Here is a 14631-nt window from a genome sequence, read left to right on the forward strand (position 1 = left end):
GCAGAATGTTTGGTAAATAACAGTTAGCCTTGACAACAGAAATGTAAACTGAAGCTAATTCACAATGGTGGCCATTGTTTTTCCAGGCTGGGGACTATCTTTTTCTCAAACTTAAGAGTGCTAGATAAACAGAATTATTCTAAAATAATGTGCCAGAACTAACCCCATAGTCCCTCTTGAGACTGAAGCATTTTGAATCCAGAGAGGTTTCAGAACCCTAAGAATGGTCTTTCTCACTCCCAGTTTCCTTCCACTTACTCCACTTCGAAGGGTTCCCAGAGCCCTTACCTCCATCAGGGCAATCCTGGAGAGTAGGTATGGTAGATGCTATCAGTGGCCTGAGCAGCCACAGTTCCAGAAAAAGCATCTTATTAAAAGCATTTGCAACTCTCCCCTGTGCAAGGAGCAGGTCAGATGTCCAGGGAATTAACACTTTCCGGGGGCAGCCCTGAGCCAGGGGTGGATGAGAAGTGGAGAATAAATTCCCCTTGGGTAGAAATTCCCAAGAATTCAAGGTATGTTCTACTCTGTCCCTAGATGTCAGCTGAGGGCTTCCCAAAAACCTGCTCACTAATACACCTTGTACTAGCTCCTTTCCCTTCTCTGTCTCACCTTTCTGCATCCCTGCCAGTGTGTCCTAGGATCACCTCCCAAATAAATTACATACATTCTTACCCTTGTCTTAGGTGCTCTTCTCATCATGGTGGTAGGTACAGCAGGTAATAGCATTCCGTTGACCATGCACCTTGGGTATAGTGGGGCTAGCCTAAACCCCTTTCAACTCCAAGTTCAGAGCACCTCCCCCATGCCATCACTGACTTCCACTAAACCACGTGTCGATAAGGATGAATGCTAGGGAATTGGCTTTTTTTTTTTCCTTAAGAGAAGAAAGAATCCATGTTACTGCTGAAGTCTAAACATGGCTCAGAATTTGCAGCAGGGAAGGAAGTTGAGTGAAGCCATGATTAGAGCCTTGTTTATGCTGTTCTTCGTGAAATCTCAGCATCTGTGCTCTAACTCACCGTCCCTGCCTTCATTAGGCCTGTTTGTAAGAATCTCGGTGAATGATGATGTGCTCGAATTTCACACTGCTTCTGTGCAACATAATGGACTCAGACTTTGGAGTTTTATATTTTAGCACCTGATTCAAAGGGATGGGGTCTTCTATCACTCTAACAACATAATTGTCATTCAGAACGTACCTAGTGAAATATAGTCTTCTCCTTCCCATTTGCAGACAGACATTAATTACCGTTTGGTCTTCGCGGTACCAGATACAGTTCTATTCAGTACGAATTTCCTGAGCATCTGGCCAAGCACTCTACCAAGTTCTCTGGGGGAAGCCACATTGAATAAATGATGGTCCCTGCCCCCTCCCCTACAGGGGCCTCATAATCTCTCTGACTGAGTGCCAGTGCCTATGAAAGCAAGAAGATAATTTCCCAGAACCTACTAGAAAACTTTCGAAGCAAGTTTGACCCTATTTGAGACTCTTAAGGCTGATTTTTAATATCCTTTTCCTCTGTCAAGGTGCATGTTGTAGTTCACTTCACCAAGCCTTAGGTCTGGAAAGGACAGTTTGTCGACTGCCACTCAACTTGAGTGGAGACATAGTCCACCACCAAACTTCAGGATACACAGGCAGGGAGGTGGGTCAGCATGAATGGAAGGACATATGTCAGTGTGGGTTCTTTCAGACTGAGAGCCTGACCTTGACCGTGGCACCTCCCAGCCCTCATGATCCAGGTCTTACCTTTCAGAAGATGGCTTATAAGGCAGAATTATTTAACAGACCCTGTATTTCACTGAGCCTTTGATTCTCCATGTTGAAGGGAGCCCTAACTCTCTTTTATGGCATTACCTCTGCTTGAATGCCTCCAGTGATGGAGAACTCATCTTCTATCGTGTAGAAAGTATATGAGCTTTGAAGCAGGCATGTCTAATTGTTACTAGCTAGGCACTGTGGTTTAATTTCTCTGAGCCATCATTTTACCATTTATTTAAAAATAGTAAAATGAAAGGTGATCGTTTTCCTTGCCTTGAGAGCAATGATGAGAATTCAATGTCATGCTGTGAATGTTCCTGGCTTGGTGACTGTCACAGAGAAGGATCATGGCAGCTGTTGGCTTTTTTCTCCTCTCTTGGGCACTTTTGACAATTATCCCAGATTTATCCTCTTCCAGAATTTATTGAGTAAAGTACAATCTTGCTTCCTTAGGACACACTTCACACACCATACAATGTTATATAATTGGTCTATGAAAGCCCCTTTTGTTCATTTGTTTATACTCTTATTTCCCTCATTTATTTTCACACCTCACTCCCACCTCTCCCAATGAAAGGCAAACGTTCTAAATGTTTAATGCATACGTGTATTTGTATGTGTCCTTACAAAATGTATATTACTGCTTTGTGTGTGTGTACTGAATTTATGTCAATACAACTGGATTACATATCTCTTCTGTTTCTTTTTTTTTCTACTCAGTGTTTTGTTTTTTAAGAGGCCTCCATGATGCTATGTGTACACCTAGACTGTGGCTTTCACTGCTCATTCCATGGGGCGCACCTGCCGTGCACCCATCCCCTCTCTCAGTCACAGACATCCAGGTCACCTCAACTCCCTGCCTCCACAAATAATGAGGGTCCTTGTACATATCTCCTTATGAACCCAACTGGGCACTTCTTTAGTACAAATGCTCAGGAGCAGAATTGTTGGGTCAGAAGGTGTGTGAACACTGAACATGCCGAAAATGTGCCAAATGGCTCTCTCAGTGCCCATGCCACCTCCACTCCACTGGCATGAGATTCCTGTGTCCCCACCTTCCACCAATACTCAGTGTCCCCAGCTCTCTCATTTTTGCCAGTCTAAAGGTATAGTGTGACATATTATGATATTAAATATCATTTCTCTGATTATTAATGAGTTTGGGCTTGTTTGACATTTGTTAATGGTCTGTTATGATCTTTTGATCCCATTTATTTCGAAGGTACTATCTTTTTCTTCCTGGTTTGCAAAAGTTTCTTATACAATCTAGATATCAGTCCCTTGCTGGCTTTAGGCTTTGCAAGTATTTGGACATTTGTCTGCAAACCTAAGTCCTTGTTGAACAGAAGTTCTTAATTTTGATTTTTTTTTTTTTGCGGGGAGGTGGGGGCGGGGGATGGTCCTATGGTTTGGGATTTTGAAGTTTCTCAACAATCATTTCCTGGCACCTGCATGCCAGGCGCTGGCTGGGCACAGGAGGTACTGAAATGGGTGAGACACAACCCCTTTTCTCAGCAAGCCCCTGGACCAGTAGAGAGCAGACATAGGATCCCAACTGAGTGTGACATGTAAGAAGGGCTTTCAGAGCAGGGGCATTTGGCTCCACTTAGTCTAAGAAGGCTAGAAGATGCCACTTTGGAGAGGTGGCATCCGAGTTGGATTCTGAAAGACCAGTGAGAGTTAGCCAAGAAAAGGAAAAAGGTGTTCTAGGTGCAAATAACCTATTGTATTTGTATGTCTCCTGCATCCTCTCAGGTATTAGTTTTTGCCCTTAGGCCAGTTCGAGTAAGTCAGTGGAGGGTAGATTCCTTGGCAGGGTTGTTACACTCGCCAGGCATTTGGCCAGTGTCCACCTGGCCCATTAAAAACTTCAAAATAAAGGCTGATAAAATTAACTTATTAAAAATGTGGCAGTGGCATATTGTTTGTGAAGACAAGGACAAGTATGAGTGAGGATCCAGGCCCAGGAAGCACAAGTCCCTCTCTACTCAGTGCTGCTAAGGGTTGCTACCTGATCTGCACCTACCCAGGGCAAGGAAAATGACCCTGTCCACATGACCATACCAGGGACAGGATGGGAGTAAAACAGCACCTCCTGAGGAATCACTGGCACTCCTGGAGAAGAACAGAATCAAGGCCTGAAATTACCGTGTTTCCATCTCTGAAGAACTGCCAAGAACAAGAATCGATGTGATGCGCAGCCTCCAGGCTGAGCAAGGGCCTGTGAGGAGAAGCCTCAGGGAGCAGTGTTCAGCTCGAAATAAGAAAGACCCTTCGAAGCAGTTGCAGAATCATCGAACAAGAGTTGAGGCCACAGAGATCTCCTTGTCCAGCCCACTCGCTTTAGCAAAACCCAGGTAGGGGACGGCATGTCCCCAGGGCTCCTAGCTCCAAGAGTCCTATCTCCTTGTCAGAGCTCTTTTCATCCCTGAGTTTGTAATTTTGCTGGGGGTCCTAGAATAGAGTGATTTTCTAACATCTTTGATTTTTATTGACCCAAGATCATCTTTTGTTTTATACTGCAGAGGTATGCATTGAGTCTGTATGTTTGCAACAACTATTAAACCTTTAAGTACATATACTCCTCCCTCAGTCCAGATCTAGAATCAATGGAGGATCAATGGATATTTGGGGTGAAAGGAGTAGAGACCCTGGAGCAGGATGCAGGGACCCAGCTAAGGCAGGAGGTTGGCGACCTTACAGCTGGTTCTCCTGCCCAGAGAAGGAGGGAGACAGAATCACACTGTGACTGAAGCCATTTCCTGGCCATCTTGTGGATGCTCTTGTGGATGCACAGGCCCATGGCCAGTGAATATTTTCAGACTAGACTTTTTCTGGCAGCCTAATTTTCATGGAGAGGACCTTATTTTCTTTACATATCATCCAAATCTATTTGAAATAAAGAATGCACTTTTTAAAGAGAACAATTCTTTTTTGCCCACAACAGAGAACCAGTATTATTTCACAGTAAATTTTAGCTTCTAAGAATAGAAAGTGTCAGTGTAATCCAGTGTCCCTCAACCCTAGCTATGCATTAAGGTCCCTTAGTGAACTTTTAAAAATACCGCCACCCAGGATCCGTCCCTCCGTCCTCCAGGGGTTCTAATACAATGGGTCCACATTGGGACCAGTCATCTATATTGTCTAGAAGTTCCCCAGGTGACTCTAATGTCTGCCCAGGGCTGGGAACCACTGGAACCTTTACAGTGCAGTTTGCAGATGGAGAAACTGAGGCCCAGAGAAAGGCAGTGGTCTATCCAGGGTCATGTAGTGAGTCAGGGCTTAGATGCCAGCCAGTGACAGACCCCATGCTGCAGTCTCTTTCCCCCTGCTCAATTCTCCCACCTCCTGAGCCCCCATGGATCCTTATAGTCTATCCAAAAATCCCCTGGTCTACAGACTGCAAAGCTGGACTGTATCCAAATGAGTGATTAGCATAATGGAGTTTCCAATGAGCTCAGGAGTCAAAAGTTAAAAGTACCGGGTGTCTATCACAATCACCTCCAGCTGGGCCGCAGGTGAATGGAAGAACACGGGGACCATCCTTCCACCTGCAGACCCAGGAGGGGCCCTGCACAGAGTGCAGAGGACAAGATTGTATGCTGCCCAGAATGTCAGAAGGAAGATTTCAGATTCCACTCAGGAACCAACTGGCCAGCAGGAATTAAGGCCTGGGCACATGTGGTTGTCTGTCACCCAGTGCCCTGAGCCCACAGCAACTGGAGTGCTCGGAGGGGAGGAACAGTACTCAGGGAAGGCTTCCTGGAAGAAGTGGGTAGGGTTGGACACATTGGTTTGGTAGATGGAAGGGAAAGCCACCTTCCAAGCAGAGGGACCACTGGGGAAAGATGGCAGTAAGAAAACAGGGAGTATTTGGGGACCTAGCAAATAGCTCAGTTACTTTTATCATGACTCAAACAACTATAATTTGTGGAACACTTACTCTGAGTTAGGCCCCAAGCCAGAAATTGCCTGTATTCTCCTCTCCAATTCTCACAGCCACTCTGAAAGTTCCCATTTTACAGTTACAGCCATCTGCTCACAGGGCGTGGGCTGGAAGGGGAATGTTGTCTGCAAATGGGAATAACTCTCACCTCCCTGGCAGCGCTGAGCAATGCTGCAGTCACTAAACTACAAGGTCAGAGATTACGATATTTTCCTTAATTCTTTGTATCTCCAGCCTCCAGCACACATGCCCAGGGCCACCTTGGTGAGGGCTGAGGAAATAACCTAATCTTCTACCACCTACGCTCCTGATTTTTGAGGGGCTCTTTATTGTGGAATACCTCAAGCTGGGCCTGGCATGCAGTAGGCACTCAATAGATGTGGGCCGAATGACTGGAAGCCCTGCTCAGTATGGGTGGTGAAAGTGCTCTGAGTTCAGGTGCCCACTTGGTCATTGCCCAGCACGTGGTTCTGAGTGTGCACTTAATCTATGCGAAGCTCCTCCCTCATCTGTACCCTGGGATGAAGTATGCCCAAATCATGGTTTGCTATGAGCGTTAAATGCAGGAAGGTATGAAGCGCCTATGAGCCTCCAAGCACTGCCCCCAGGGAGAGATTATGATGATTATGGTCATGGTGGGAAGCTAAGTATTATTTTGGTGCCATGGGACATATAGCAGGGTGTGTGAGTCAGAGGGGTGGGCCGCGTGGCTGGGGGCACAGAGGGGGAGCCAGCCACGCTGCTTCCCGCCTCCTGATGATTTGTTCCGATCAGCCTGCATATTTCATGTGCTGCCTTCCCACACCAAATAAATAAATCAGGGCCTTCTCCTCTAAGGGGCAGGAGTTGATTGGGGTTGAGACTTCAAAAGACCAGAGCAGGGATACTGGAGCTCCCAGCAGAGTCTGCTAATGTGACATTTAGGAGCTGGAGGACCCAGGCAAGCGACAGCCGCCTGCACAGTGTGATGCCCCCCAAATGACAAGGAGACCTTTGCAGGAGAAGGAAGTGACTTTTTCAGACCTATTTTCCATGCCATGGTCAAAGGAACACAAGCAGAAGTGGGGCTGGCCTCTGGGATTCTCTGTTCCATTTCCTGAATGTTTATAAGGGACCGGCAGTGCACTTGCATTTCTACAAAGAGATTCACTTAGAGCCAGAGCCCCAGCACGCAGTTCCTCTGGGTGCACAGTTGGAATTCTTGTTGTCATGTCACCTTAAAACCTCTGGGAATTTTGAGGACTGGGATCTGCAGCTCTGAGGACCCGCCTGCTCTGTGAGGAGGCAGGTAGGCACTCCTCTCTGCAGTTAATACACTCAAGAGGCACACGTGGCCCATGGAATGGCCAGTTTGGCACAAAACTGTCACCTCTCAGGGATCCCATCGAGGTAGCCCCACGTCAGGGAAGAGCATGGGCTGTGTGAATAGTTTGAGGTTTGAACCTAGGACTCTGCTCTTAGTATCAGTGGGGCCCTGGGCAAAGCCACAACCTACCTGAGCCTTGGTTTCCTCATATGTAAAGTGGGACTAAAACCACCTACTCTTCTCAATTGTGAGAACTGAACAAGGAATGGCTCATAAAATTCCTAGCACAGATCCAGGCAAACCACGGGGCTCGGTGAATTCCCTCGGTCCCTCCCTGCCCACTCCCCAACCCTGTCAAAGCCTGCTCTGCCCTGGGGGCTCCACTCTCTACTCTCACACTCCTTCCCTTTGGGTCTCCATCTCTAACCCCACCTTACCCTCGATCTGCTTTATCTGTGGTCACCAGTATCCCCCACATGCCAAATCCACTGACTCCTGGCTCAAGGAACTTGCTGTCCCAGCCTCTCAGTGGCATGTGACATTGATGGCCAGCTCCATTGTGAAACTGTCCCTTTCCTTGGCTTCTACAATGCCCACACTTTCTAGCATCCTGCTCCCAGCGTCCTGGTCACTCCTTCCCAGTCCCCTTACAATACAGTTGCTCTGCCCGCCCCCAGAGGTTGGCACTCCCCAGGATTATGCCCCTGGTCCTTTCCTCACTCAGCACTGTCCCTGGGGGTGTCCTCCCTGCCCCCTGCTCCCACTCCCAGCTTGCATGCTGATGGCCCCAACGCTGTCTCCCCAGCTCAGGTCTCTCCGCTGACTCCAGAACCAAGGACAGCTCCACCCTGCTGATCCACAGACACCTGGGGCTCAGCACATTCAATGGCACCTGAGCTGCCCAGTCACTTGCTTAACTCCTCTGTTCCCCATCTTTCCCACCCAATGATCACCCAGTTGTCCAGATTTCACCTGGAAAAAAGAAACCTTTGTCAAATCTAATTCCCACTCTTCATTCTCCTGCCAACACTCTGATCCAGTTATCATCATCATTATCCCTGGTGATGACCAAAACAATGACCTAAACCCACCAGCCGAATAGTATCAAGGATAAAGGTAAATTCAAATGCATCACTTAGGTCTAAAAATACACCCAAACAAGTACCTATGAATGAACTAAGGAACAAGTGCATATGAAGGAGACTCTGTGCTCAGTGTGACAAAGCAGAACAATGTAGCTTCTGAAAGGTGTTAATTCCACCTCAGAATGCATTAATAGGAATATAATATGCAGAATGAAGGTGGGGATGGTCCCCTCTACTTGCTGCTGACCAGGTCATGCCTAAAGTACATTAGTTAGTCCTTTACGGTGCAGTCCATCAAGCAGACAGTGACGTTATAGAGTGTGGTCCAAGGAGGGGCCTGGATAGTGTGGGAAGTAGAAATGATGTTTAGTAAGGTGGATTTGGGAACTAGCACCAGGGGCATGATCTGTCTTTGTCTTCAATCTCAAGGAGAGTCCTGGGTCAGAGGGAGCGGAGGTGGTCTGTGTGGTCCTAGAGGGCAGAGCCAGATGACAGGAGAAAGTTACAGAGAGCTCATTCAGCTCAGTGACCAGGAAGGACTTGGTAACAGGCAGAGAATGCAGTTATGGGGGAAGTAGGCTCCCCATCTGCAGATGTACAGCAAAGGATGGGTGACCAGTTATGAGACAGTGTGAGAGAGTGTTTGTTCCAGCCCAGATCATGTTGGAAGTTTTGTAATTCTATCTGGAAGAGGCACTGGTGAAAGGAAAAGCCTGCAAGAATATAGCCAGGGCCCGTGAGGGAGCAAGAGCTGGAACAAGAGCACCCAGACGCAAACACAGGACCCGGATCTAACCAGCCACTGTCTATTGCTCCCCACAGACAGCAGGGAGGTGAAGGTGGGAGAGTACAACGCTGTGGCCGACACACTGGAGATCATCAATGACACCATTAGGTTCCAAGGTAAGGCAAGTGGGCTTCTTGGAGGAGGGGGCCTACTCAATTAACCCCAGGCCTCAAAATTATCTAAGGGTTGGGGCCAAGCTCAAAGTCCTTGGCTTCATGGGAAAGAGGGAATATCCTTTCCTCTCAACACATACTGACTCACTGAGCACAGGGTCCCCATCACTCACGTGGAGGCTGGATTCCAGCTCCTGGGATGGGTCACTGGAATTTGCATGAGTGCTGGCTCTCACTGAGGCATCTGTGTTTAAACCAGAGGATGGCCAGGAGTAATTCTTTCTAAACATGGCCCAGCTAAATCGAGCTCTGTCTCTTCCTCTGGAAAAGGACTTCATTGAGTTAATAGTAAGGCCTCTCTACCTGCTGCTCTTTCTAGAAGACCATTCCCTCTCTTCTGCTGCTGGAGAACTCCTCAGCTTCTAGAACCAGATCAAATAGCACCTCTTTTGTGCAGCCTTCCCTGATTGCACTCCCCTGGCTGAGTTAATGGCTCCCTTCTCTTGGCTTCTACTGTCTTTCGTCTCTGCCTTTCCTATGGCCGCTATCACTTTGCATTGAAATTTCTAGGTTGTTGGACCATGAGCTTCCTGACTGGATCCTATTTGACTTTCAATTCGTGGCACCAGCCACGGACTGGCATATGTTGGAGGTTCAATGATGTTTAATGAAAAAGTGAATACATGATTGATCAGTGAGTGGATAAGTGGGTGGGTGAAAAAATGAATGAACAGGTGAACATATTAGTTAGTGAAGTAGTGGGTGGATGGGTGGGTGGATGGATAGATGGATGGATGATGGATGGATGGAAGGATGGATGGGTGGGTGGATGGACTTAACCAGTCTTAACCCCCTCAAGTCCATTCTTCCCTCAGCAGCCAAAGCATCCTTGTCATCATGCCATGCTGAGTGCCCCACCTCTGCTCAGAGCCCTGCACAGTTCCCATTGCTCACAATGAGGTGCCTCACTCCATGATGTGGCCCCCAAGGCCTCTTTTCTCTGCCTCCTCTTTCAGATCTCCACAGCCAAACTCCTTGTAGTTCCTCAAATGTGCCAAAACACTGCCATGCCTTGGCTTCTGCCAGGTTCTCTTCCCAGAATGCCCTTTCCTCCTTGTCTTCCTGGTGATCAGCCAACTTACTCATCTTCCAAGGCTCAGCTCTCCTTTCTCTGGCCTTTCCTGACTCAATCAGGTGGAGTTGCACTCTGCTCCTGCTTTCTGCTCAGGCCTCCCTGTGCCTGACATTGTCAACCACCTGGACACTGTCATGGGAGGCAGCTTGCGTAGTGTTAGAGAACAGGCTTTAGAGTTAAGCAGACCTGGGTTCAAGTCCTCCCATCTTTGCCACTTACTAACCATAAAAGCCACTTAACACTTAGAAAACTATTGCCCACCCCCAAACCCCCAAAATGGGAATGATCTTCTCTACCTGTGAGATTTTGGAGTGGATCAAATGAAAAAAAAAAATCTCTATAAAGAGTTTAGCTCATGGTAGACATTCAGTAGACATGATTACTTATTATTGCCTTTTTCTTCTTATATGACTAATGTTTAAGTTCTTTGAGGACGGAGACTGTGTCTTGCTTATCTTTGAACCTCTGGTGCCTAGCACCAGGCCTGATAGTTAGACGGTGATTATTAATGACGATCAGTCATCATTAATGATGATGAGTGAAGGAATAGTGATGGATGAACAAATGGTGAAGAATGGTAGAATAATGAATGGATGGATTGGGTGAGGAGCAAGAAAGAAAACTCAGGGCTGCTGCTGTTACTAACACTTCTGACAATTTGGCTTCTATAACCTCTTAGGATGCAACGCTGGGAGCTGCTATTTTAGGGAAGAGAAAGTGGAGTAAGGAGGAGGAACTGTTGTCAATTTTCTGAAGTTTTTTCTACACAAATAACTAGTGGTCATAGTTGTCATATATCATTTTACTCAAACTTCACCCCCTTGCTCAGTGCCAGAGAGGAGTTTATCTCCAGCCAAGAACTCATGGAAGCCCCCAAGATGTGTCCTGTGTTTGGGAGCCAGCAGGCACCTGAGCCAGCCTAATACGGTTCAGGCTACAGGTGGGAGGAGGGGGAGGAAAAGTGGGGGAAGAAGTTTCCAGATGTTGAGCTTTCACTTTTGGAAGCAAGAAATGGTGTTTCCTCTATCACCCTTGGGTCTGCTTTTGCCCTGACTTTCCATCCTTGAAGGCACTTCTTAAAAATATTACTTATCCCAGAAGCTAAGCAGGGTCGGGCCTGGTTAGTACTTGGATGGGAGACCACCTAGGAAGACCAGGTGCTGTAGGCGTAAAAATTAAAAAATAAGAGATTATAAGCTGACAAGGTCTTTGCAATTTGTGAGGTCAACCAAGGGTTGCCTCGCCTAAGAAAAAAAGTTACTTTACTAGGAATTGCTTAAAGCTTTACATTCACCATGCCAGCAGGTTCCTAGCTGTTTTAGAACCTGGAAACTTCCCTAGACTATTTAGATAGTTCAAATTCCACCGAATGTTTCGAAACCATTTGAACTCGTTAACAGAGTTTTTTAAACACAGATATTTGGGGGAGCTCTCAACCCCTACAACACCTGCCCATCCTCTGTGTGTCTCCTGGGAAAGGAGGCATAACTGAGACTGACACCCATGGCGCAGTCGTTGGCGGGGGGAGGAGGGAGGGCGTCACTGTGACCCCTGGTGGGTCTCCCCAGGCTCCCAGGTTCGGCCATTCCTGGGTGCCTCACTGATTCCACACATCTCCACTGGAGGGAAAAGCCCCCACATTTCACAATTCCACAGCAGAAACCTGACCTGAAACAGCAACTGAGAAAGGAATTTTAAGAAGTGGGGCAGGGGTTGTGGGAGTCCCTGCCACCCCACTCCCAAGCCAGCCTGTATCTGGTAAAACTAAAACAGAACATTCGTGCCACCATCCATAAAGATAAGTTTGCTCTGTAGCCCTTGGGGCTCCCCCTAGTTCCTGGTGCCCTTGAAGAATGAGCAAGGATCGCTCCGCAGTCACACAGAGAAATGGAATCCCACAGTTTCGGTCCAGTCCTGGTACAGCAGGGAGGGAAAGATGTGCCAGTAGCTTCTGCCTCCCACAGTTATTAAGTCCTATGAAAATGGAAAACCAGAAAGAGCTTTTATAACATAATGACCTTGAGGCAGAAAATCTGCAGCCAGAGCACATATACATCTCCATGGAACTGACAGGCAAGGTGCCCGCCCTTTTGAGGGGTGGTCATTATCATGTGCTGAGAGCCAAAGCCAAGTTCCCCACCCCAAGTGACACCCAATGATATCCATTTACAGCACCTAGCCCTGCGCCTTCCAAGCTGCTGTTACCTTTGGGGATAAATGGCAATGGTTTTTCAACAGGGTAATTAGACCAAATCAAATTCTAGTCTTCTAATGGCTATTAAATGCATCACAAATCCCTTATTGATTCTATTTAGAGAAAGAAATAAGTCCTAGCTAAGGCTTCCTGCTGGGCAGGCTGGCCAACCACCAGAGCCCACTCACCAGGTAAGTAGACATGTCCTGCACGGAGTTGGTATACAGGTGGCAATGTCAAGGACATCTGGGCAAAGATGCTCTCAGGGACTGACCGTGCACCGGGCTCAGCTGATGTCTTTTCCTTGGCCTTCTAGGATCCGAACCACCAAAAGACAAGACCATCATCCTGGAGCAGCTCCGGAAGATCTCCCTACCTCTCTACAGCATCCTCTCTGCCCTCACCATCCTGGGAATGATCATGGCCAGCGCTTTTCTCTTCTTCAACATCAAGAACCGGAATCAGAAGTAAGCAACTCATGCCTTCCACTTGGCTTATGCTTTCTGAATTGACAAACCTTACAAAGTACAAGAGCATCACATGACAGATTCTCAAGGGGCACAGAAGTTTGAGAGGTCGTTTCTAAAGTGTGCCTCTCAGTTGTAGGGGTGTTATTAGATGTTTCACAAGCATGTGTACACACTTACACATACACATGCAAACACACACAGAGACAGGGCTGCTGGTTGCATAGGAGCCTCTGGTCAGATGAGTTTGGGAAAGGTGGGTTAAACAGTTCAAGTCCATAGGCCTTTTCAGAGCTTCGGCTACACTGGTGCACTTTGTGGTGGTCCAGGAGGAGAAATCTAGAAGACAGAATTCTCCAATGTCTTTGCCCCACTCCACCCCCCAGCATCTTGGGGAAGCACTGCCAGAGGGGATCACTGAGTTCAGGGCTGGCCATTTCCTATCCGTATAGCACGTTGCAGTCAAGGAAGCCCCTCCCCCACATCATCTTGGTTGACCCTCCAGAAAACTCTCTGGATTACAGATTAGAGCACTGAAGCTTAGTGGATTACAGATTAGAGCACTGAAGCTCAGTGACAAGGGCCACTGTCTGAGGTCACCCTGCTGAGTGTGGCAGAACAAGTTCCCTTGGGTTTTGGTCTTGATTTCTTTTCCCTCACACATACCTTTCACTCTCAGGAAGAGAGCAGCTCACTTACTTAGCTAATCTAGTCATTGGTGAGTAGAACAAGCCACCACCCCAGGTGGCAGTGTTTCCAGAACACGGCCGGCTTCTTTGGTTTCCATTGCAAATCCTTGAACCCAGCTTCCTGCCTTGTTGTGGGAGCGGCTGATCAGGGTTTCAGATCTGGACCATCACCTACATGGCCTCAGTGCCTACCCACGGGCAACACAGCTCTTCCATCATGCCCAGAAGCCATGCTGCGTCACCTTCAGGGCTGCCAGGAAGAAGCCTGATTCCAGGAGAACAGATTGTTTTACTTTTCTCCGTTTGCAAAGAAGGAACTTGGGGCTCTAGATTTTGTTGTTGTAATTGTTGTTTTTCTTTTTGGGGATTTTTTTTTTTTTTTGGTACAACTGCTTAAGTCAAACCTACTTCCTGAAGAACAAGAAAAAAATTTATTCACCTGTTGTTTTATTTTATTTATCACCAAATAACACACATACTGCCACACATAAAAAAAATTGAAGCAACCTTTGTGTACTCCATAGAAACCTTAAATAATGAGCATTTGGCACCAGGCATGGGCATACAGACAGCTCTCAATGTCTGATTCCATTCCTATAAGCTTCAAGAATTCCCATCACAACAGTGATTGCCCCTATCATAAGACTAAACTCCTTTAATTCCTTAACTACTTTGTCTTGGCCTCCTGGGGGAAATTGCCATTACCCTTTCCAAAGATTGGCATCCATGCGAATTTGTGGACTGGCTTTGCAGGTTAAAAAATGAAAACAAAAAAAAACCCTCCAAAGCAATAGGAATAAATGTCACTGTGGTTCCAAATCCCTGTCATTTCTGTCTTTCTAAATGCTATCCAATCTGTTAGGGTCCCCTTCTCCAGGAAGCCTGCCCAACTCCTGGCCTCTCCCCTCCCCAGCTTCCTGTGGTAATAAAAATGAAGGTGCTTTACAGTTCATGGTTTGCAAAAAGACATCCAGAAACCCAGTCTCATCTCAGCTTCACCTGTGCCCTGGGCAGTGTGATCTGTGCTTTTATAAGTGAGGAAACTCAGCCAGCTGATTGCCTTGCCAAAGGTGTGGCTCTATAGCATGGCAGGGACCACACACTGGACCCAGTGCTCCCAACCCAAAAGCCCATGCATGGTTCA

General features: G+C 47.2%; 1 protein-coding gene across 2 annotated transcripts in view; it reads left to right on the forward strand.

The window, feature by feature from the left end:
- Positions 1-14631, forward strand: part of GABBR2 (gamma-aminobutyric acid type B receptor subunit 2) — a 331972-nt gene that overhangs the window by 237426 nt on the left and 79915 nt on the right. For both annotated transcript variants that reach the window (XM_039856048.1, XM_039856049.1), the window contains exons 9-10: positions 8925-9005; positions 12648-12798. In XM_039856048.1, the coding sequence (XP_039711982.1) occupies positions 8925-9005; positions 12648-12798 (232 nt within the window). The remainder of the gene's footprint in view (positions 1-8924; positions 9006-12647; positions 12799-14631) is intronic.

The sequence above is a fragment of the Pteropus medius genome, unplaced genomic scaffold (genome assembly GCF_902729225.1).
Source record: "Pteropus medius unplaced genomic scaffold, Ma_sr-lr_union100, whole genome shotgun sequence".
NCBI lineage: Eukaryota > Metazoa > Chordata > Mammalia > Chiroptera > Pteropodidae > Pteropus > Pteropus medius.